Raw genomic sequence first — 22,610 nt, 5'->3', positions numbered from 1 at the left:
GTTTAAATTCCTGTATCTCAGTTGAAGTGTACGTTTGTTCCTTTGACTGGGCCATAGCTTCATTTTTCTCAGTGTAGGTTGTAGTTTTCTGTTGTTTAGGCATCTGACCTCCTAGGCCACTCCAGTCAGGTTTTCCCAGACGAGAACAGGCTCAGGTCACAGAAGGAGGAAATATTCAGAATCTGGTTTCCCTGATAGTTTTTCTTAGAGGATTGATACACCTGTGCTTTTCTGCCTGGCAGGTGCACCTGTGAGCCTGTCACCTGCTGGTGTAAGAGGGTGTGGCCTGTGGCTCTCTTCCCCCAGGCTTTGGGGTCTGTTTCCAGAAAGGTAGGCAGTAGAGTTGGGCCCCTCCCTTTCTTCTTGGGAAGCTATGCCCCTCCAGAGAGGTCATCTGAATATCAATAAGTTCTTTGTTTCTCTGACTCTGCTGATCAAAGTGTTTTGATTTTAAAGTGGTTGAGGCTGTCTTTACTGCAAAGCGCTGCAGGCTGAAAATGGCTGAGGTTTTCTCCACAGAGAGAGAAAGGGACAGAAAAGCTCCCAGGTTCACCCGTCAGCCAGAGATAGCACCTGATCCTCTGGGCTCCCCGTCCTGAGACAGATATGTCCCCCAACTCTCCCAAGGTCAGTTGTCACCAAAAGCCTCTGTCTGCTTGTTGAGGATTTGCTGTCTGTATTGAGCAGTTAACATTAAAACCCCCTGTTGGAGCTGGGCTGAGAGAGGGCTGCTCTCTAGTACTGCGAGGCTTCCATGAGGGAGGGGCTCTCGGCTCTCAGCTCCCAGCCCCCAGCGCGGGTCCGCAGTTTTACTTACAGATTTTATGCTGTGATCTTGGGTATTCCTCCCAATTCAGGTTGGTGGATGATGAGTGGACAGTCATGTTTGTCTCCCCACAGTTATTCCAGGTTATTTACTAGTTTTTTGGTCATTTATGGATTGTTCCAGGGGGGACTAACAGTCTTCCACTCCTTTCTATGCCGCCATCTTAGCTCCTCCCTCAATAATTTTTAAGAGTGTAAATATAAAGGGCTCTGAAATAAAAACACTTTGAGAACCGCTGCCATAGGGGACCAGCTGGCCACCTACTGGCAGGTTGATTGCACTGGTCCCTTCCTTCATGAAGTGAGCAGTTATTTGTAGCCTCTTGGTATAAACCCATATCCCTGGTATGGATTTGCCTTTCCTGCCAGCGCCACCATTTCTGGCCGTCACAGAATGCCTTATTCACTGCGAGGCTGCCCCACGCATTGCCTGCCTATGACCAGTTCCTTTTCTGGTGCAGGACAGACAGCAGTGATTCTTACCCATGGAATGCACTGGTCTTATGGCACGCCCTGTCACCTAGAAGCAGCTGACTGGCTGGAAGAGCCCGTGGGAAGGCTCCTTACAGCTCCAGCTGGGAGACCACACCAGGCTGGGGTTGTTGATGATGGGATACAGCATATGCTTGAAATCAGTGGCCGGTATATGGTACCCCTCTGGCTCCACCAAATGCCCAAGGCCAGGGACCAGGGGCAGAGATGGGGTGTGGCTTCCCATTCTCTCAACTTGGTGTTGGGGGTAGTTTGGAGGTTTCTAGTGCCCCAGGAAGGAGTGCTTCCTCCAGGGAAAGATATGGATCCTTTAAATTCGAAGTACAGCCTGACTTCTGGCCGTTTGGGGCTCCTTCTTTTGCTAAACCAAAAGGCAGCAAGGGGTCAACTGTACCAGATGTGGATTACCAGATTGCTAATGTAGGCCTTGAGATCAGCTAGGGAAATGGGGGCAGTAGCCGTAGTTTTTTGTTTTTTGTTGTTGTTATTTGTCCCCTGGTGGTGACGACTGATGTTTCAAGCTAGACTCCAGGTGACTTACGGCTGAATTGCCACCACGCCACAAGGCTATGGCAGTTGAGATTTTGGGTCCCCTGTTGGGGATGTGAGTTTTTCATCCAAAGGACAAGAGTGGATGCCGAGGGGTGAAAGGAAGGGCTCTGCTGGACACCCTGTTTCTCCTCTAAATCCACTCTCACCCTGCTCCACCCACCCAAGGCTGATGGGTATGGACTTCCTCACCCAGGCTCCTTGGCCCTCTGGCTTCCAGTTGGGGTTGACCAAGGAGAGACACCACCAGGATCAAAGAAGTTGGAACATTTATGCCCCTGGCTCCCTGCCTAGCAGGGGCAGTGTCCTGCTACCAGTGGCTACAGCTTGCCCATAGTCAGGGTTCCCTCTTGCCCCTTCAGGTCTGGGGGTGTAATGGCTTCCTGCAGTTGTGAGCCCTACTGGGTTACATCCCTGCTCGGTCCCCTTAACTCTGCCCACCCCACTGTAAATAAGCCCTTAGCTGAAGGTTTTTGGTACTGCTTTGAGCGTGCTGTAAGTTTCCTGCTGGGATGTTGATTGATAGGGGAATGGACAGTGTGGTCCCTCCATATGGTCCTATTGGCACTGACCAGTTCAGATTTTGCAAGTCAAGCCAGCTCCGTGCACAGGCTCCTCTGTTCACAAGGGAGTGGGGGCCTACAAAGGCACTGCTTTAAAGGACAGCCAGGTTCCAGGGGTGTCACGGAGTGTCAAGCCCCACTGCCCTCTGGTGGTCAGCCGCAGGAAATGCAGCGCACCCCAGAGGTCCAACCATTATCCGGCTGAGCCGCTGGGCGCCCCAAACTGCACTGGGCCCTTTGCACACGAGCCTCTTTCACCCAGGGGTCGCTGCGCCCACTTCACACAAGCCCGCAGGCCTCAATGACTCTCCACTGTCCTTGGAATTAAACCAAAATCTTAGCTGCAGACCGCAAGGCCCTACCCTGCCTTTTCTCCCTCCCTCTCTGAGCTGGCCTCACCCACCCGTCTTGGCTTCCAGTCTGGACTCTTTCAGACTAGTTAACTTCGGCTCGCCTGGTTCACCACGTTCACCTGGTTAACCTCAGCTCCTCCTTTAGGCCCTCCTCCCCTGCTCCCATCGTTCACTGTGTGATATGTTAATTCTCCGTTTGATTAACGGAGCTCTCCCCTGCTAGGCCGGCAGCTCACCCGGGCAGGGGGCCCCTTGTTTTGCCCACCGCTGCATCTCAGGTGCCTGGCACACGGTAACAACCACTCCAGCAGCTGACATTTATTAAGTGTTTCTCTGTGCCAGGCACTAAGCTAAATACTTCAGACCCCCAGGCCACCCTCCTCCCCAAAGCCCCTGGCCCCCAGGAAGCAGCCCTTGACTCTATCAAAAATGCACATTGATTTATTAGAATATGAAAAAGATTCAGTTTCTTCTGTACAGGTGGCAGAGCGGCAGCAGCTGCAGTGGCTTGGTATGTAGTTGTCAATGTCACCCTTGCATGGTGACTCCTGCCCCAAACAGCACTTGCACAGAGAGGAGGGTGGACAGACGGGCCAAGCACCCACTGCCCAGTCCACTGGGAAGAGGGCAGTCTGACTATTGCACGATCCTGGGGAAGGGAGTGTCCTGGGGAGGAAGGACAGACACCAGCAGCCTGGGCCTGGCCATGGTGGGTGGGAGGCTGGGGGGGGATGTGTGCCAGTGAGCAAAGGCCTCTGGGGCCCACGAGTCCGCCCAACCCTCCACCCCCGGCCCAGGCCGGAGGCCCCGAGGGGAAGCTGACTGAAGTGTACACAGAGAGAGGGGTTCTAGGCCCACCCCAGGGGTGGGGGGAAGTAAGAATGAATAGGCTGGCAGGACCTGAAGGCCAGGCCCAAGAGCAAAGAAGGTGCTGGAAGGCCCAGCATCTCTCGGGTTAAAAGGACCATGGCTGGGGGGAGGGTCACTTCTAGAATCAGAGCCATTTGGGCTACAGCTGCGGGCCCAGGAGGCAGAGGACCAATGTAGGGAGAGGATGTAGGACAGACAGACATAGACGAGGAGTAGTTCCCTAGAGCAGAAGTGAGTTAGAGCTCTGCTAAGCCAGGAGTTTTCAAAATGTTTTAAAAACAGGAATGCCCTCTGTGCAAACAGAATCATAGATGGAAGCGTGGACAAACAAAACAGATAAAAAGGCAGGACTTTCCAGAACCCCGGCAGTCCCTGAAGGGTCCAGTGGTGCCCTAGAGCACAGTTCGGAAAGCTCTGTGTTGGCCACATCACTGTCCAACCAGAGCAGCTCAGGGCCGCCCTGGGCCCACAGCTCCGAGTGAGGATGGGGAGGACGACTGGCCAGGGTGACAGCGCTGGCAGGAGGAGGACAGGTCACCAGCCCGTCCCCCAGCCACACGCCTATTGCTTCCCCTGGTAATGGTGGGCCTGGCTTAGGCCAAGCGAGGCTTCAGCTCCTACCTTTCCTAGGGGGACCAAGGCTGAGCCAGAGGCTCTTTGGTTCAAAACCAAGATTGGTTTGAAAGAGGAGGGTGACAGAGTGGTGCTGGGGAGGGAGGGGACCACAAGGTTCTGGCCCCTGGGAGGCCAGAGTTGGGTACGGAAGAGAGCCTGGGCCGGGAAAGGGGCAGGGTCTGCCTCCCGGCCCAGCAGTTCTGCCAAGTGGACTGGGAAGGCAATCCTGGCGGGGGGAGGCTGCTTCCCAGGAGGCCAAGGGAAGCCGTGCTGCGGCGGGGGCTGTGGGCCCAGCTGCCATGCAGTGGGGGTGGGTCAGGGAGGGCGAGGGGAGCACCCCCAGCAGCCCCTGCTCCGGTGGGAGAGTCTGTGGTGGGGCGGGCATCACCCGCTGGCCCTGGCATTACTGCCCCTTGGGGATGAAAGGCTCTCCCTCCCCCGGCTCAGGGTTAGGGCCTGGGTCACTGAGGCAGCGCTGCATCCTCTGGGAGCCGGGGCTGTCGCTGGGCCCAGGGGTGAAGACATCGTCAGTGCCTGGGGATGGAGGCTCTTTGCTGCGCATCATAATGCCCCCATCATCATCCTCGTCCTCTTCGGCCATCCTCCCGGGGTCCCCGCTCAGCCCCAAGACATTGCCCTTCAGCTCCTCATTCACCAGGTCCACGGACTCAGGCGACTGCGGGGAGGCGGGGTCGATGGTGATGACAGGCAGGTCTGCCTTCGGCTCATAGGCCAGCGGGTCTGCAGAGTGACAGCAGGGCGCAGGCTGGGTCCCGCCCCCGAGCCCTGCCCAGCCTGTGCCCTCAGACGCGCCACCCACTCCCACGGAGCCCTCCCGTGAACGCAGCCATCCTGGCCTGCTTTTAGGATGACTCTTCCCACAAGGCCTGCTCTCCTTTCTCCTGCACGGGCTGCAGACCCTGGCAGTGTAGCCCCTCTTGGCCTCCCTGCCGGGCGGAGGCCCTGTCTGCATCCAGCTCCCCTCCCAGGCCTCACCCAACTGCGACAGAGCACCTCTGTCCCTGGGGATGACAGCAGGGCCCCTCTTCTGCTCCTCTTTGTGAACCCCTTATCCCCACCTGCTGTCAGAGAAGCTCATGGCTCGGGAGGAGGCCCTGAGGTGGCCAGGGAGGGAGAAGGCTGGGCTCCCCGCTGGATCCCTGAGGCTGGTTCCTGCTGGGGTCTCAGCCCCAGGAGAGCCCACCCCAAGGCCCCTCTCCAGTATCCCAGGCCACCTTACCTGAGCCGATGCGGGCCCGCGACATGGTGGGTGAGTCCAGCTTGTGGGCAGGCACGGTCAGGTAGTTGTTGATCTGCTAGAGAGAGAGCAGGCAGGGTGACAGGCGCGGGGTGGGTGCGGGCACCTAGGCAGGAGGGAGCCCACGGCCAGTGCCCTCCTTTGGATGGGATTTTCCACCTGGGCTTCTGCATCGAGCCCTCTGGGGTGCTTCCCACCTCCACACGTCCATTTCCTGTGCCTGCGCTCCTGGCACTGTGGGGTCCTGAGGCCCTGTCCCAGCCTCCTGACTCTTGTCAAGCCACATAGTCTCCCTGGGCAGCCTGGAATGTGCCCACAGCTGCCCTGCCTCACCCACGACGCTGCCCAAGTCTCTAGCTCTAGCCCACATCTGCCCCCGGGGGTCCAGAGCCATCAATCTCCTTATTTTCCCTCAAGACCTTCTGCTCCTCCCCTGCGTGCCCTGTGGCAGCCCCTGAGCTCACCCTCCCAACGGCCCCAGTCAGAAGCTCAGACAGGACCCCTGAGTCCTCTTCCCTCAGCCCCACCTCTAACTGCCGACCAAGTTTTGTTAGTTCCACCTAACTGGATTAGGTGCCCCCCCATCACTCCCTTGCTCAGAGCCCTTCATGGCTCCCCATGCCCTTAAGATAAAGTCCAAACCCTTGGCCCCTCAAAGCCTCCTTGGAACCTGAAGTCTCTGTGACTAGAATGGGCCATGTCCTGTGCCCGGGGACCTCCACACACGCTCTTTCTCCTGCGGGGACCCTCTCTGCCTCCACCCCCTTCAGCTGGGCTCTGACTAAGCTCACCCCGACCGCCCTCCGCTCCTGCATGCTCACGGCCCCCTGCCCCTTTCCTTCTTGGGCCCCTGCCTGAGTTCTGTAAGGGGAGGGACTGGGTTGATTCACTGCTGGGTCCCCAGAGGCCACCCTAGCACTTGGCACTTAAGAAGTGGCTAATACGGAGAGGAATCTAGACCCGGCATCGTGGGATGGAGAACATCTTCTTGACCAAAAGGGGGATGTAAAAGGAAATGAAATAAGCTTCAGTGACAGATTCCAAAAGGAGCCGAGAGGTCACTCTGGTGGGCACTCTTATGCACAATATAGACAACCCTTTTTAGGTTCTAATGAATTGGAATAGCTAGCAGTAAATATCTGAAATGATCAAACTACAACCCCGAACCCATGAATCCTGAAGACAACTGTATAAAAATGTAGCTTATGGGGGGTGACAATGATTGGGAAAGCCATATGGACCACACTCCCCTTTGTCTAGTTTATGGATGGATGAGTAGAAAAATGGGGGAAGAAAAAACAAAACAAAACAAAACAAAAACAAAAACAAAAAAAAGGGCACCCAGTGTTCTTTTTTACTTCAATTGCTCTTTTTCACTTTAATTTTTATTCTTATTATTTTTGTGTGTGCGGTAATGAAAATGTCAAAAATTAATTTTGGTGATGAATGCACAACTATAAAATGGTACTGTAAACAATTGAATGTACGCTTTGTTTTGTATGACTGCATGGTATAGCAATAAAACGAATTAAAAAAAGAAAAGAAGTGGCTAATAAATGTTTCCTGAATGCATGAATGAATGAACGAATGAATACAAGCACACTTGCTCTGTGGCTTTGGGCTGGTCCCTTTCCCCCAAGTCTTGGGCTCTTGACTAGAGAATGAGGGCTGGACAGGACACACGGACAGGCTCTTCTAGCACCAAGGCCTGAGGATACGAGGGGGCCCTGGCCCCTGTGCTGAGTGGGGAGGAGGTGGGGCAGGGCTCTGCAGCCTGCTCAAGTTCAGCCTCTACAACAAGTAGAGGAGGCCAGAAAAGCAGACACTGCAGTGGCCCTGTCTGTGGAGGGGCTTGCAGGTGGTGGTGGTGGGGTGGACAGGACTAGGCAGAGGAAGAACTCAGATTCCCAGACAAAGGCAAGAGTCAGCTCCCCTGAGCCTGGGGAGGGAGAGCGTTTCATCCCCAAGGGGCAGTAACGCCAGGGCCAGCGGGTGGTGCCCGCCCCACCACAGACTCTGGACACACCTTCTGCTCTAGTTGCCGGGCCTTCTGTCTCCGGAGCAGCATCTGGTTCCAGGCCTCCTCGTAGGGGTCGGCCACCAGTGTGTGTCTGTTGTAGGACCGCAGCTACGGGAGGAACAGGTGTCAGGACAGGGCTCAACACCTGGGCCTGGAGGGACTGGGAAGGCTCAGGGCACGTGTGTGGGGCAGGGCAGGGCAGTGTTTTGGAGGCTGGGGCCAGAGGCTCTGGAATGAGCGCAGAGGGGTATGTGCAGGAAAGAGCTGGTGCAGAGAGGGAGCAGGGGGTGCCTTCATTGCAGGGAGAAAGGAGCAGGTTCCAATGTGGGGAGCCAGGCTGGGGAGCAGGCCCTCACCCGCTGCCTGGTCTTTTGCAAGTTGTTCCTCAGGATTTTGCGGATCTCCTCCTCCTTGTCCTTGGACAGTGCTGGCAGGATGCGCTCGGCAGGCAGGGCCTTGGGGTGGATGTTCCTGGGACAACAGGGTGCCGGTTAGGTCCCCAAGAACATTCTTGCAACCTGTGGCACCTGCCAGGATGCAGTGCTGGGTGGGCAAGACTTGGGCCCTCAGGGTGGCTCTGCTGCTTCCCCCTGCCCCTTTCCTTCCAGGTGGCCTGCTCCAGATGGGGTAGAGGAGCTGCTGGGCTGGCCGCCGGCACTCACTGCATGGAGACGGTCGAGACGGCAGAGGGGATCTTGCCCATGCCACCACTTTCTACCAGCTCGATGGCCTGCTTCATCTCCATCTTGTGGTAGAAGGCGATGAGCTGAGGTTCCTTGGAGCGCTCGCCGGCGATCAGACACTTCTTCACATACTTCTTATTGAACCGGTTGAGCCTGGTGGGAGGGGGAGGGAAACGGCTGGGGCCAGGTCCTAGGAGACCCTTACCCTACCCGCCTGTCCACCAGGCCTGCCACCTACTTGTCCTTCCAGTGGTGGTGGCCATAGTGGCCACAGATGTCCTCGATGCCTGTCAGAAGGTGGTCCAGGAACTGAAACGGGCCCAGGGCCAGGTCAAGCCTCGCTATTGGGCTGCTTCCCCCACCAAAACCTCTGAGCAGCCCTGCCTCCCCCTTCCCCGGGATGGAGCTCTCTGCTCAGCCCAGCCTTGCAGTTCCAGGAGTAGCCAGGAGGTGGCGCCTGCACCCCACTCATTCTGAAATCCAATGGAAATTACGAGGCTCTCTGCCCCAGTTGTCAGCTGAGCTTCTAGAAGGAGGCAGAGACGGCCTAACACCCCCTCCTTGGGCTCCCAGCTGCTCACACCACATTTTCTCTATGGGTAAATCCTGGTGAAAGTAACCAAATCAGCCCTGAGGGGCTCAGGGACCACCCTGGCACTAGGATAAGGGAGGAGGGGGCTGACTGAGGGCATGGACGTGAGGTCTAGCTGCTCCCCAGCCCCGAGCCTTTTCCTGCACCCGAGGGCTCGGCCCTGGCTTCCAGTACCTGCGTGTGGATCTCCTCATTGATGGAGCGCTTCGTTTCCTGCTTTTTCTTCACAGCCAGCAGGTCCACCAGCGGCCGGATGGTCATGCCCTGGGGGCCAGGCGGGTGTCAGGCTCTCCAGCTCTCCTGCCCTGGAAGGGAGGCCCCAGAGTCTCCCCTTCCCATGGCCCTGAGGCTGGGATGCCCTCACTGCTCTGAAGTCCCCAGTCTCCTAGTACCAAAGGGTGCAAGAACTGCCTGCCCTTATCCCTGTGCTCATACAAAGGTGGGTCCTCAGGGCCTGCTTCTTCCAAGGCTTGACGGCCCATCCAGTCCAATGACCCCCACACCGGGCTGGGGCTCAGAGGGCTCAGAGGGCCCGGGTGAAAGCGCAGGCTCCACCACGGTCTCACTTTGCAATCCCCAGGGAAGTCAGGCCTGGGAAACAGGCAGCAGGAGAACAACCCTTTCCTGCCTCCCCCACGGGATCAGCAGCCAAGTGTACTGCAAGGGCTGTAAGACCCTTGGTGCTTCAAAACCCACAAGTAAGTCCATCACTGACTACAGATGAGGAAACTGAGGCTCAAAGAGGTTAAGGAACTTTCTAAGGTCCTAGAGAAGTGGCAGAGCCAGATAGTGGATTCAAAGCCAGGCAGGCTGGTTCGAGGGAGGTCACTGCTGCTGTCAGTCGAAACGGCTGGAAACCAGCAGCACACACAATTGAAAGTCAAGGTGATAAAATATTTTTAAAAATGGAAGAAGGAGAAGAGGACAAAAGAGACAGCCCCCTCTCTTTTGAAAGATGGAAAATAAGCCCAGCCCTATATTCTTTCTCTTGAGAAGACAAAGATGTTTCCCATCTAGGGTACTGAGAAGACTGGTGTCCAGGAAAGATGGAGGGGATGGTGGAGAAACAGAGGCCTAGACGGAGTGTTCCTTATTTTTCCAAGGTCACACAGAGTGAGGGTGGGTAGAACAATGGCCACTGTCCCAGGTTGTGCTTCCCTGGGGACTTCTGGGGGTGGGGGAAGGGCTCAGCTAGGCCTGGGCCCTTGAAATGCAAAGAAATCACAGACCGGAAGGCTGGAAGGATTCTTAGGGAGCATCTAGTCCTGTCCCCTCACTTCACAGATGGAGAACTGAGGCCTAGAGATGGGAGGGTCCTTCCTAGGGCCTCACACATAGCAGCAGAGCTGGGGTGGAAGCCAGGCGTCCTCCTGCCCAGCTCAGTGCCTTCTAGTCCCCCAAGCTGTGCTATAATTCCCATTTTACAGATGTAGAAACTGAGACTCCAAGATGTAAGACACTTGTCTAAGACCCTGCAATGTCAGTGGCAAGGGCAGAGCTTGGGCCTGCTGCCTCTTACCCACTTCTCTCAACACAACCCTGAGTTCCTACCGGGTCAGGCTGCATTTTGGTTACTTGATGTTCTTTCCTGTCATTTCACAATGATTCATCACAAGACTCACTTCCCAGCTGAGGAAACTGAGGCCCAGAAAGGGGGAGCAGCTTGCCCCAAGCCACACAGGAAGTTAGCGGTGGTTCCGGGACTAGAACCCACAGCCCCCTTTGGGGTCATGTGCTTTCCTCTCTTTCCCCCCATCCCAGAATCAGGGGCCCCGAGGCACGGGCCTGCTCCACCCCAGCCCAGCACCTGCACAAAGACGGTGAAGAAGATGACGGTGATGATGGCGGTGAGGAACAGGTCGCACATGGGGAAGTGCTTCTTGTCCAGGAGGTAGCCCAGGGAGAAGGCAATGGCCCCTCGCAGGCCCCCGTAAGCAATGATGAACTGGTCCTTGGGGGTCAGCTTCACGATGCGGAACTTGTTGATAAACCAGGTCAGGCCCAACACACCTGCCGGGAGGGGCAAGAGGAAGGGTCACCTGTCCTCAGCCCCTCCTGGATTCTGCACCAGGGGCTTCTCCAGCTGTCCAGGAAGCCGCCTCTGCACGCCCACCCAGCCCACTCATTCCCTGGGTCCCTCAGTCTGGGCTGCTCCAAGTCCCTCAATCCAAGAGCCGGGTGTATCCTCAAGGGGGTTCCCCAACCTGGATTTAATACTTGAGAGATTTCCCAGAAGCCTCCAGGGGCTGGAGGTGGGACACAAGCAGGGAAAAGAGATACAACTAGCTTGGTCATGGGTTGATACTGGTTCAACGTGATGGGTATATGGGGAACATGAGCTTCTTCTCTTTACTGTTCTATGTGTTTCCAATTTTCTGTGATAAAAAAGTTATTGAAAATGCGGAGTCCTGGGTCCAACTTTAATCCAGAACTAGAGTCTTGGAGGATGAGGCCCAGGAGCCAGGGGCTTTTGGTACTGTGATGCCCGGCCTGGCCTGGGCCCACAGCCCTAACCTTTGTGTACGTGGGAGGTAACTGAGACCAAGAGAGGGCAGGAGAGCCACAGAGCTGAGGGGTGTTGGCAGAGTGTAAGGGGAACCCAAGGATCCAGGCGGGTCCAGCCTTGGTGCACGGCCCACGTGCAGTCTCGGAGGGGCTTAAGTCGTCTGCCGCCAGCCGGTGCAGACAACACTCAGCTCAGAGGCTCCCAGCCTGGGCTCTGTGGGCCTCGTGTCCTGCTCAGAAAGCCAACAGGCACAGCGTCAGAGGGTCTCGAGGCCCCTTCCCTCCAACACACTATGATTCTGCCTCGCCAAGGACCACAGACTCCCCAAGAATATTGGCCTCTCCCCCCTCCAGGGCCCATCATGGGCCTCGGCAGCAAGGAGGAATTGGGGAGCCCCAGGAGCCAACCCCGGCCCCTCTGGCACACATGCTATGCACACAGACACAATGGCACATGCACACACAACACCACACACGTGGTGTGTACAGTCTCCCCGTCCCTCCACACGCGTGCACACACACGTACAGTCCCCTGGTCCCTCCACCTGCACATGGCCACACGCACACATGAATGCTCTGCATCCCACCCAGCCTCTCCACACACACCTCCCCCCGCCCAGGGCCTCACCCAGCACCCGGGCAATGAGGCAGAAGAGCAGGGTGCTGATGACAAAGGTCCAGTTCCAGTGGTGGGAGCCAGCCACGGTGGAAACGCCAAGGAAGATGAAGATGAGGGTCTCACTGACGCTGCTCCACATCTTCAGGAAGTACTTGATGGTTGTGTGGGACTTGTGGGAGATGTTGGCCTCCACGTAGGGGCGCATCACCACCCCTGAGGCGATGAGCCTGGGTTGGGGGGAGAGCAGGGATCAGAGCTCCACTGCAGGGGAGGGACAGTGGCATGGTGGGCAGGTGCCTGGCGACCCAGGGTCTCCTCTTACAGGAGGTACCCACCACGGCCTTCACACACCTGCTCTCGCTCAGGCCTCATCACGTGCCTCTAGGCACACGCATGTCCTTGCAGTGTTCAGATGAGGGATCTGAGACTTGGAGGAGTAAAGTCTCCTGCCCACTGTGCACTGCCAGGTCTACCCAACCCTAAAGCCCGTATCTTCTCTGGGAGGCCATGCTGCCTCCCCCGCCCAACAGAGTCCACTATACACATCCGTGGTCTCTTGAGTTTATGCCCCCCAAGTGTGTGGTGTTCCCCCAGTGCATGAGGGCCCCATGGCAGCTCTCTCCAAGGTCCAGCAGGGAGCTCTGTTCTGAGCTGCAGCCCAAGGCCTCCACTCCCGCTGCCCAGACTTCCACATGGCCCCTGCAGTCCCACCTGCGGGGAACACCTTTGCACCTCACTGTCCCTCTGGATCCGCCCCCCCACTTCAGTACCCTGCTGGGGCCTCAGGACCTCCACAACTCAGCCTGGTGAGACCTCCAGAAAGCCTCGAGCCTCCTTGCTGGGGGCTGCTGAGCGCAGGAGTGAATGTGAGCACCTGGTTCCAGCTACCCTCAAGTATGCCCTCAGAGACAAGTGAAGGCAAGAAGGAGCAGGGCTGAGGGCTTCCAGAGACAGCATCAGGTGCTGCCCTCGTGGTCTTTGACCTCACCCTAACACAGGTCACTCTCACCTCACCTGCCCCCAGCAGATGCTCAGGAGCCCACAAAGCCCAGCAGAAGGCTTTCTTCTGAGAAGCCTTCCCTGATGACCCTGGTCATTTAAATGGATACCAAGTGGGGTCCGGAGCCCACAGCTCATGTCTCACTGCTGGCGCTGGAGGCTGGGCCCTAGGCGCTCCCTCATGACCCCTGGAGCCTAGGGAATCCAAGTTGGTTCCCCTGCCCTTGCCGCCCGCAGAGCCTGGGACTCACGCCATGATGCCCGACAGGTGGAAGATCTCGGCTGACAGGTAGGCCATGTAGCTGTAGAGGAAGACGAAGAGCGGCTCGATGACGCGGATGTGTGCAGTGAAGCGGGAGGTGAAAGCTGCGATGATGCCGTAGACCACGCCCACAAAAACCCCGCCCAGCGCCACCACGAAGAAGCTCAGGAAGCCCAGGATGATGTCCACGATGCCCACATGGTCGTAGTTGGCAAACTCCTCGAAGAGGTGGTACAGGACCTGGGAAGGTGGGCAGGTGGGTCGGCGGGAGCGCGGGGCCCAGGTCCACCCAGGGTGAGCCCTTCCCTCCGGTGGCTGTGGCACCAAGGAAAGTCCAGGCGGTGGCAGAGATGCCCTGGTGCCAAGCCGATTGCTGAAAACCACTGGCCTAGGAACCAGAGGGTCTCAATTTGGACCTGGCAGCATGGGGGGCCGGCTAAGGGCACAAACTCTGAAGGCAAACTGCTTGGGGTAGAATCTGGCTCTGCCACTCACTGGCTGTGTACATGGAACAAATGACTTAGCCTCCTTGTGCCTCAGTTTCCCCACCTATGAAATGGGCCTAATAATAGTAGCAACTTCACAGGGGCTCATGAGGACTAAATTAGCTAATAAAGGCCAAGTGCTCAGAACGGCACCCGCTGCACTGCCCGTCTTGCTGTATGACCATGGGCAAATCACCTCCCTGTCTAGATTTCAGTCCCTCCTTCAGCACAAGGCAGGGAAAGCTCAGCACAAGATTTCTTAACCTTTGAAGCTCTCTGAAAAATAAACCTGGCCAGGCCATACTCCATTTGGACTCTCTGGGGGTGGGGCCTGGAAATCTCCATATAACCAGCTCCTCAGCAACTGCTGGTGAATGGCCAAGTTCAGGGGCTATGGAACTGGAGGTCTGTAAGGCCTCCCCATCCCTGGACTGGGAAACAAATGGCAATTGTGACACTATTACCGGATGTTTAAGTGGCACTTCATACCCCATAAAGCCTTCTGATGATCATTATCCCAGTCAACACAACAACCTCGTAAGGCAGGTGGGTGGCTGTGCCCTTGCTGAACTGAGGCTCAGGGTGGTGAAGCAATTTGCCGGAGGGCCCCCAGCCGGGGTGCAGGAGTGCTGGGGAACACTGGGCCCAGAACTTGTCCCCTGAGACAGCGGAGGGCTGGGGCCTCCCAGCAGGCTCAGCTTTGAAGTTCTGCCCCCTCCTAGGTGCTGTCCTAGACAGCCTGGTGACAGCCTGGAAACCAGCTGGGGGCTTTCTAGGCCTGAAGGGGTAGGGGGAGAAGAGGCTCTGAGATTCCATGGGAGGGAACCCTCCAAAGGCCCCCTCGTTCTGGGCAGCACCTGGAGGCGAGGAAAGTATAGCACGGGGGAGGTGACATGCTCTGGGGCAAAGTCCCGAAACCAAGAATTTGGGGGGGCAGCCTTCAGCTTTCCTGCCTGGGAAACATGTGCTCACACCTACACCCAGAGCTCCAGGGTGGGCCTGACTCAGGCCGGGCGGGAGGGGTGATGCTGAGCTCTGAGCCCTGCCCAGTCCTGGGGCTGCCTGGGCCACAGCCGTCAGGGAGCCAGCCTTGTTAGCAGGTGTGCTTGCTCTCAGCCGGGGCGACCTAAACTCACTCCCGGCCTGAGGGAGTCTATGGGGCTTCCTGGCCTGCCCTGTGGGCCAACAGGTAGGCGTGGAGGACAGGGCCCTCTTTTCATGCCTGGCACTTGTCACCAGAAAACTGCAGAGAGGCAGAGTGGCATAGTGGCTTTGAATTCCAGCTACATCACTTATCAGCTATTGTCACCTGGGGCAACTTACTTAACCTCTCAGTGCCTCAGTTTCCTCATCTGGAAAAACTGGGGATAACAAGAGTGCCGGCCTCGTGGGGTCACTGTGCGGGTTAGATGAGACAACACCCATGCAGATACAGTCAGCGCTAAGAAAACCACCAGCACTGCCACCTCCGTCAGCAGCCACAGCACGGGCCCAAAGCAGCCAGAGCGGGGTTACCCACTTGATGCAATCATGTCCCACTGCTCCCCAGAAGTGCCAACCTGAACCCTAAATACTCAGATCCAGCTGGGGAGGGTTTCCTGTTTGGCGCCTCTCATGGTACTTTCACAAACAAGAGTGTAACTCCTATGGGAACCTGGGAGGATGACAGGCTGGGCACTGTACTCCCTGTGTTATGATAGGGAAACTGAGGCTTCTGCAGTGACCTTGAGCAAATGCTGGTGCTAGAAGAGGCCAGGACCGAGGCCTGGCTGCTCCAACCTGGCTACCGCTCTCCCCAGCCCAAGGAGCTGGCGAGGGGGGGCAGGGAAGGAAGAGGAAGCTGAGGCTGTGAGCAGCTGAAAACCACCACCTGTCTGCACTTTGAGGTCCTGCTTCCTGAGGGTCTGGGGTGGGAGAGGATTGGGCAGGAGGGCTGTGTGAGCACGTGCGCACATGCACAGACTGGCCATGCATGCGTGCTCTTTTGCTTTCCTATGTGTGCAGCTGCTCACTGAGGGTTCCAGCTAGGAAGGGGTGGGGGTGTTTTCACAACATGATGTGTGTACATGCACATCTCTCTGCTTCCTGAGGAAACTGGCTGGGAGGAAGGGCATGTGCAGGCCTACGGTGTCTATCATGTGCAGACCCTGCAGTGGGGGTATCTGTCCTTGCTAGACCCTGGTAGGGAGGCACTAACAACTCTGCCACTCTGAAGCTGAGGAAGGTGAAACCCAGAGAGGTGCAGTCACTTGCCTAAGGTCACAGAGGGACCACCCCAGGTTGACCCATTTTACTTATCACCTCCTGGAGGCTTTGGGGGCAAGGCCCCTTTCCATAATCTCTGTTCCCAAACTCTGCACGAACCAACCTCTAATGTAAGACACAGCCAATATGAGAGCTGAAAGGCCCTGCAGAGATCAAATGCTCTATGAAGGGAAACTGAGGCACAGAGTGGATAAGTAATTTGCCCAAGATCCCATCACGTCGCACATCAGGGAGAGGGCACATGGGCTGGTAAGGCCAAGAGCTCAGCCAGAGCTGGGTTCAAATCTTGGTTCCATCACACTCTAGCAAGTTGTCTAACTTCTTTGAGCCTGTTTTCTTCTCTGTAAAATGGAAACTATAAGTGCCTCCTGGGGCTGTGGTGAGGACTAAATGAAACAATCCACACCAAGTGCTCAGCCTGTGCCTGGCCCTCAGTAAGCAGGGATGAACATTAGCTGGGTTTTCACCACGGTTATCGGATGGATGTGGGATGCACTCTGACTTGGATTTGGATCTGGGCCCTGAGTGTGTGTGGCCATGGTCCCATCTGCTCACCACGGTGACAGCGTCGTTGAGCAGAGACTCCCCGAAGACGAGGATGTGCAGCAGCTCATTGATGTGGATTTCCTCAAAGACGGCCAGCACGGCCACAGGGTCCACAGCTGAGATGATGCTGCCAAAGAGCAGGTTCTCCAGGAGGCCGATGTTGTTGATCTGCTCCCCGCCCACCAGGCACACGGCGTACATGAGGCCGCCCATGAAGAAGGCGTTCCACAGTGTGCCCACCACGGCGAAGATGAGGATGGTGCCCAGGTTCTCTGTGAACTGCCGCAGCGGCAGGAAGTAGCCCGCGTCCAGGATGATGGGCGGCAGCAGGAAGAGGAAGAAGATATCCGACTGCAGGAGTGGGGGCTTCTCACCCACGCCCTTGATCAGGCCCCCCACCAGCAGCCCCACCACGATCAGCAGGCAGCTCTCCGGGACTATGCTCGAGATGGTTGGGATCACGTGGAAACCTGCGGAGGGGAAGAGAACGGCAGGCTGTGGGCTGGCGGGGGAGCCAGGGGGACAGGGGACGAGGACGGCAGCTGGCCAGGGCTGCCAGGGTCAGGCTTGAAGGGCCACGTCATGCTGCTAACCCCGTGAGCCTCCGCTTCCTCGCCTAGGAAACGGAAGTCAAAAACCAAGTGAGGTGTTGTTAAAGCGCTTCTTTCCAAGGATAACCACGTGCTATCTCTCTGTCACTGTCATCAAACATCAGAAGGATGCAGCTCTGTATGACTCCAGAGGCAGAAATTATAAGTTGATGATCAATCCAGGCTCCAAGTACCCAAGGCTGAACCCATCATCTTTTCAGGCACAAGGTCAAGGAAGTGGATTTTAGCTCAAGGAGTAACAATCCAACAATTCTGCCCGAGGGAAGTAGTGAGTTCCCCACAATGGAGGTGCTGAAGCAGAAGGCAGCCTGGGGGAGCAGTGACATGGAGACGGAAGGAAGCACAGAAGAATGTCAGCGCAGGAAGGGACATGGGCACAGCACCGCCTGGGTCTGCAAACTTGCAGCACGCACGCAGCCATCTCCAATCCCAGACTCACAGCAGACCCCTGCGAAATAATCACGCCATGATTTCCTGCTGAGCCCAGAGAGCGGCACCAGATAGGCTTCAGTTTGGCATGAGTCAAAATCTTTTTGCTGCTTGTCTCTAGTCCAATCCTACCCACTTCAAACATGGGGCAACTGAGGCTCAGAAAGGGAAAGGGACTTGCCCAAGGTCAAGCAGCAAAATTAGAGGCAGAGCCAGGAGAGGACCCATGTCTGAACCCACAGCTACCAGCTAGCTCTGCGGTTCTGTAATTCAGGCTCTCCTCCCCTTCCTTCTAACCCCATCAAGGAGGGATGGGGGCTGCATGCCCCCATTCCTGAGACCTACCAACCGTCTTCCCAAGCTGTGTCCTGACCGGCAGCAGCAGGTCACGCAATGCTGAGGCCCACCTCGGGGCTCCAAACCCAGAGCTGGGGGGTAGCAAAATTCCCCTTCGGAGAAGTGCCTCCCTGAATGCCAGTTGGCCACAGGGCTCCAAGTTCCCTTGACGTTTTTGTTTTTGCTTGTTTTGGAGGTGGGGTGTAGGGGATGGAGAAGCCCTGGGCTGCCTGCTGGGTACCATTACCCCTGGGGTTGGCTTGGCCAAGACGGTATGAGCCCTTGTCAAGGTGAAAGGGCCCCCTCTCTCATCCCCTCCCCAGCCTGTAAATCCTGCAAGGGCAGATTCCATATCTGTTTATCATCTCTCCAGGGCTGGGGACACAATAGATACTTAAGTATCTGCTGATTTGAAAACGCACAGAGTTGGGCTGTTGCCCATGCGATTCCCAACAACTGGCCTGGCCAGGCCTCCCTTCTCCCTACCCCTGAGATCCCTGGGAAGAAGGAGGCACAGCCCTTCCCATGCCCAAAGCCCCTCCTACTCTCGGGTACTAATCTGGGTAGTGGTAGCTTAGCTACAAGTCACACTCAAACACCATCTAGGGTGGCTTAGCTACAAGCCACACTCAAACACACTCAAACACTATCCAGGGTAGTGGCATGCTCAAGGTTTCATAATCACACTGGGAAAAGGAATACTGCACCATCCATCAAAGTTTAGCATGTGTGTTAAATAGCACTTTCTATTAAATAAATCTGTTAAAAAAAAAAACAAACAACAACAAAAACCTCACTATCTAGGCCCAGAACTCCAGCACAGCGCCAAGTACCCAGAAGCCCCTCAAAACATGTTGAACAAAGGAACGACTCAACCTTGGCCAGGAGAGGACGTCAGAACCACCACGTCCATCCTCCTGACTTCAAAACAGACCTGACCAGAAACCGCCTCTTTGGCTGAAGCCCCCCAGCCTTTGCAGTGTCTACCAGTCACATGCAGCGTTGATGCAGCTCGCTGAAGTGCAAGGTCATGTGGAGTCCAAGTCTCTCTTGCTGTACAGGATCAAGTTCAAACTATAGTTATCTTCTTTGTCATCTGGTCTTCCCTCACGGCCCACTCTTCCCGTGGTCAACTCTTAACGTTTCAGCCTTGCCAAATTCCTTACAATTCCCCAATGAGCTGCATCCTCTTTTGCCTGCAGACCTCTGACCAGTCTAGCTCCTCTCTCTAGAACACTGTTCCCACTTCTCTACCTACACTGGGTGTGCTAACACCATCGCCTCCCGCAGGCCTTCTCCTCCAGGAAGCCTTCTCTGACCACCCTGCCTTCCCCCAGGTGAAGGCAGGAATCTTTCTTCAGGGCCTCCTTCTCTTCTAACTTTCAATCCACAGTCATCTCCTGGGTTTCTCCAAGGTCAGACCACCCAGACAGATGCAGTGAAGACAGGACCCCACACCTGAGGTTCACGCATGGGAGTTCAGGAGAAGCAGCGTCCCTGCAAGCACCGGCCAGAAACCAGCTTCCCAAGACCGGCCAGCAGTCCAGCTCTAGCTCCAACCAGCTGACCCTCCTGGACCCCCACACCCCAACCTAGACCTGGAGTCCAAAGAGACAGCCCAGGGCAGGTAGGTGACACCTTCCTCTCCACCTGGTGGTTTTGAGACGCCTCCCTCTATGCCATCAGTCCAATCCACAAAGCTTTCCTGGCCCCATAAATTGCCAGACACTGCCTGGGAGACTCAGAGATGAGTAAGATCCAGCTCCTGCCTGGGGAGGGGGTGGGGTGGGGAGCAAATGAAGAGTAGTAATATGAAGATATGTTATTCCTGAAGGACCACTATAAGCCAGCCACTGTGCTGGGAGTATGGCACACTCATTTCATTTAGTCTCACAACGGCCCTGGGGGACAGGTATTGTCCCTACTTTGCAGAAGAGAAAGCTGAGGCTCAACAAGATCCGGCAACTTCCCCCGAGTGCAAGGGAGGAGTCAACTGTGGCTTAGGTTGTCTCAAACCACTGGCAGAGAGGGCCAGTTCATCATCATCTCCAATACAGGTATTTTCTGAGCCAGGCCAATGCTGGGCACTGGGGACCTTGGGGTGAACCTGGCTCAGATGGTCTGTGAGGAGCTCCTGAGGACGGCCATGCTTTACCAGACCTGGGGACCCTCAGGCCCTGAGGCCTCCATCACTGGGTGAACAGACAGCCAGCGTTCCTATCTGACAGATGGAAAATTGGAGCTCCAAGGGGAGGCAGGACCTGCTCGAGCCACCCAGGGAACAAAGACTAAGCCAGGACTCAGTCCCCGGCCCTCTGACTCCTGGTGCAGTGCTCTCCCTTCTAAAGTTCCCATGTCTTCCTGTCTCTGGGCCTGCCTCTCGGGGAGCAGGGGGAGCTCCGGGCCCTGGTGGGCTCTCTGGGGCGAGGGAAGAGGAGGGGAGGGGCCAGGCCAGGCTGAGCAGGAAGGCCTAAGATCCACTGTTGGCTCCCTGCCCGCGGGTGGGCGGCACGTTACTGGAAAGCAGCTTCCCGAACTGGGGGCTGGAGGGGAGGGTGGATTCTGACATCACAAGGAGGCTCCTTCGGGCTGAGCAACTGAGGGAAAGGGGGAGTGGCCTGTGGCCTGTTCTGGCTTGTCCCTCACCCAAACCCTAACTCCACCCATCTTCCCCACCCTGGCATCCCTAGAGAGTCCCCTCAGAGCCCAGGGCACTTGCTGGCTCTGGGAGTGGTGAAAGGGGCAGGGAAGAGGGCTTGGGACCCTGTACCGTGACAAAGGCCCGGCACTGCAGTGAGATGCCAAAAAATGAGGCAAAACTTCCAGGGCCCAAACTTCGTGTCAGTGGGGCTGTCACCAAATGGAATCAGGGGTGGGGCAGAGACGTGAGGGCTGGAACAGATCTTGGAGAGCTTCAAACTTCTCCATTACATGGAGGGGAAACTGAGGCTAAAAGAGAGGCAGTGACCGGCCAGAGGTCCACCATGAGAGCCCAGGTCTCCAGGTTCCAGATCCAGAGGCCTTCCCCACGGGGCCTCCTCTGAGGGTATCCAGTCCTCCCTAAGTAAGGACTTGAGAAGGTGTGGAATTCAACATCTTCCAGTCACAGGGCAAACCCCTGACACAATCCAGGGCCGGCTCCCCTTTTAGGGGGAGAGGGTGGGGGCAGGGAGGTGTTTTTTATTCTAGCCAGTGTAGGTGGCAGTTGGAGAACAGGGGGTGTTAAGGGGAAACAGACAAGAGTGCATGTACACGTGCACACACACACACACATCCTGTGCAGCGTGTGGAGCAGACACTTCATCAAAATTGGAATGGAGGAGGGGGCTCCCAGGTCCTCTGCAGCTGCTCTGCTCTGTTCTTTGGTCATGAGAACATTTTATTTACACCTCCACTGCCCCATCTGCTAAGACCAGCGGGGTGGAGCAGACAAGGCTGTCCCACATCACCCTCGGTTGCCAGGGGAACCAGAGCCCGCTAATCTGTCTCCCCACATCTCTCCCTGGCCTGGGCACTCTGGGGAGTGCTGGGAAGAGGGGCCGCCTTGGCCCACCAGTGCCAGGTCACCGGGGAGCCAGGGCACACGGGGGGCTCTGCCGCTCTAGTTTCAGGCCTGAGGACAGCTCTGGGGCTGCAACTCGGTCAGGCCCCAAGGGATTCCCAGTTGCACAACGATTCCATTTCTTTAACTCCCTCTTCAACTGCCCCAGCAACCAGCCTCAACTACAGGATGAAAGGTAACCCCACCCCGAGTGCCCAGCATTCTACAGTCTACAGGCATGGGCTCTTGCACTTCGCTACTTTGTTCCTCACCACAGCTCTGGAAGGTCGCCATACTATCCCATTTTATAGACAAGGAAACTGAGGCACAGAAAGGCTAAGCAACTTGCAGTCACATAGTTGGTAACCAGCAGAACTGGGATTCGAACCAAGGCAGTCTGGCTCCAGGGTCTGTCTTCTTAGGTGCTTGTCACATTATTCCTTGTTTTATTCCTATTTTGTTTCTAAGGGGAAGTGTGTCCTGAGGAAATCCGGGACTGAAAAGGCCCAGGGCAGCTTCCTGAGTGCCAGAGGTAGGTATTTCTTTCCATGAGCTCCTCACCAGGGAGGTCTCACCACAGCTCCTCTTCTGCTCTGGTAGCCTAGTGAAATCCTTTCTCTCTTTTAAGCCCACCACCTCCAGGAAGCCCTCCCAAGTTAACTCAGTCAGGAAGGGTCAGTCTCCTCCATCAAACTCTTAGGACAGGAGGTGGGAATTATTCGCAGACTGCTCAGCCCTGCCCCACTGGGGCTGGAGGGGCAGGGCCCACGCCTGATTCTCTTCAATGTTGATTCTTTCCACCACTGATGTCAGCTGTGAGGAAGGGGGAGAAAGACAAACCAGACTAGAACAGACTCAGCCGCTGCCTCAGGGGGTTCTGACAGACCAACAGAGGAGACAAAGTCATGTGGCACTGGCCACGCACCCTGTGTTCCCATGGCCAGAAAACCGGGTGCCAGGCACGGCACAGCCACCGGTAGCTGGGTGACCTTGGTTACTTTACATCTCCAGCCCTCACTTTCCTTGTCTGTGTAAGAGGCTATTTCAGAGGGTTTTGGAGTACACGATAAGATAATAGAGGTAAAGAATGCCAAACAATGCTGTGCATTCAGTGTTAGTAAAAAGTGGTAACTACTATAACTGCTATTACTACTATGTTCTTTGAAACTTGAGTACGACACAAATCCCCCTA

The 22,610-nt window shown here is 56.3% G+C and overlaps 1 protein-coding gene across 2 annotated transcripts in view; it reads right to left on the bottom strand.

The window, feature by feature from the left end:
* Positions 1 to 3,201: 3,201 nt before the first annotated feature.
* SLC9A1 (solute carrier family 9 member A1) overlaps positions 3,202 to 22,610 on the bottom strand; it is a 49,399-nt gene continuing 29,990 nt past the window's right edge. Inside the window, exons 2-12 of one of the 2 annotated variants that reach the window (XM_037828042.1) lie at positions 16,511 to 16,971; positions 13,195 to 13,445; positions 11,954 to 12,171; positions 10,628 to 10,830; positions 8,995 to 9,084; positions 8,467 to 8,537; positions 8,208 to 8,381; positions 7,902 to 8,016; positions 7,552 to 7,653; positions 5,508 to 5,583; positions 3,202 to 5,008 (exon numbers count right to left, since the gene is read on the bottom strand). In XM_037828042.1, the coding sequence (XP_037683970.1) occupies positions 4,671 to 5,008; positions 5,508 to 5,583; positions 7,552 to 7,653; positions 7,902 to 8,016; positions 8,208 to 8,381; positions 8,467 to 8,537; positions 8,995 to 9,084; positions 10,628 to 10,830; positions 11,954 to 12,171; positions 13,195 to 13,445; positions 16,511 to 16,971 (2,099 nt within the window). In that variant the 3' untranslated portion in view covers positions 3,202 to 4,670. The remainder of the gene's footprint in view (positions 5,009 to 5,507; positions 5,584 to 7,551; positions 7,654 to 7,901; positions 8,017 to 8,207; positions 8,382 to 8,466; positions 8,538 to 8,994; positions 9,085 to 10,627; positions 10,831 to 11,953; positions 12,172 to 13,194; positions 13,446 to 16,510; positions 16,972 to 22,610) is intronic. The other variant, XM_037828043.1, reaches the window with a different exon arrangement.

The sequence above is a fragment of the Choloepus didactylus genome, chromosome 2 (genome assembly GCF_015220235.1).
Source record: "Choloepus didactylus isolate mChoDid1 chromosome 2, mChoDid1.pri, whole genome shotgun sequence".
NCBI classification, from domain to species: domain Eukaryota; kingdom Metazoa; phylum Chordata; class Mammalia; order Pilosa; family Megalonychidae; genus Choloepus; species Choloepus didactylus.
Note: the sequence above shows the minus strand (reverse complement) of the source record. Positions and strands in the feature narration are given on the sequence as shown.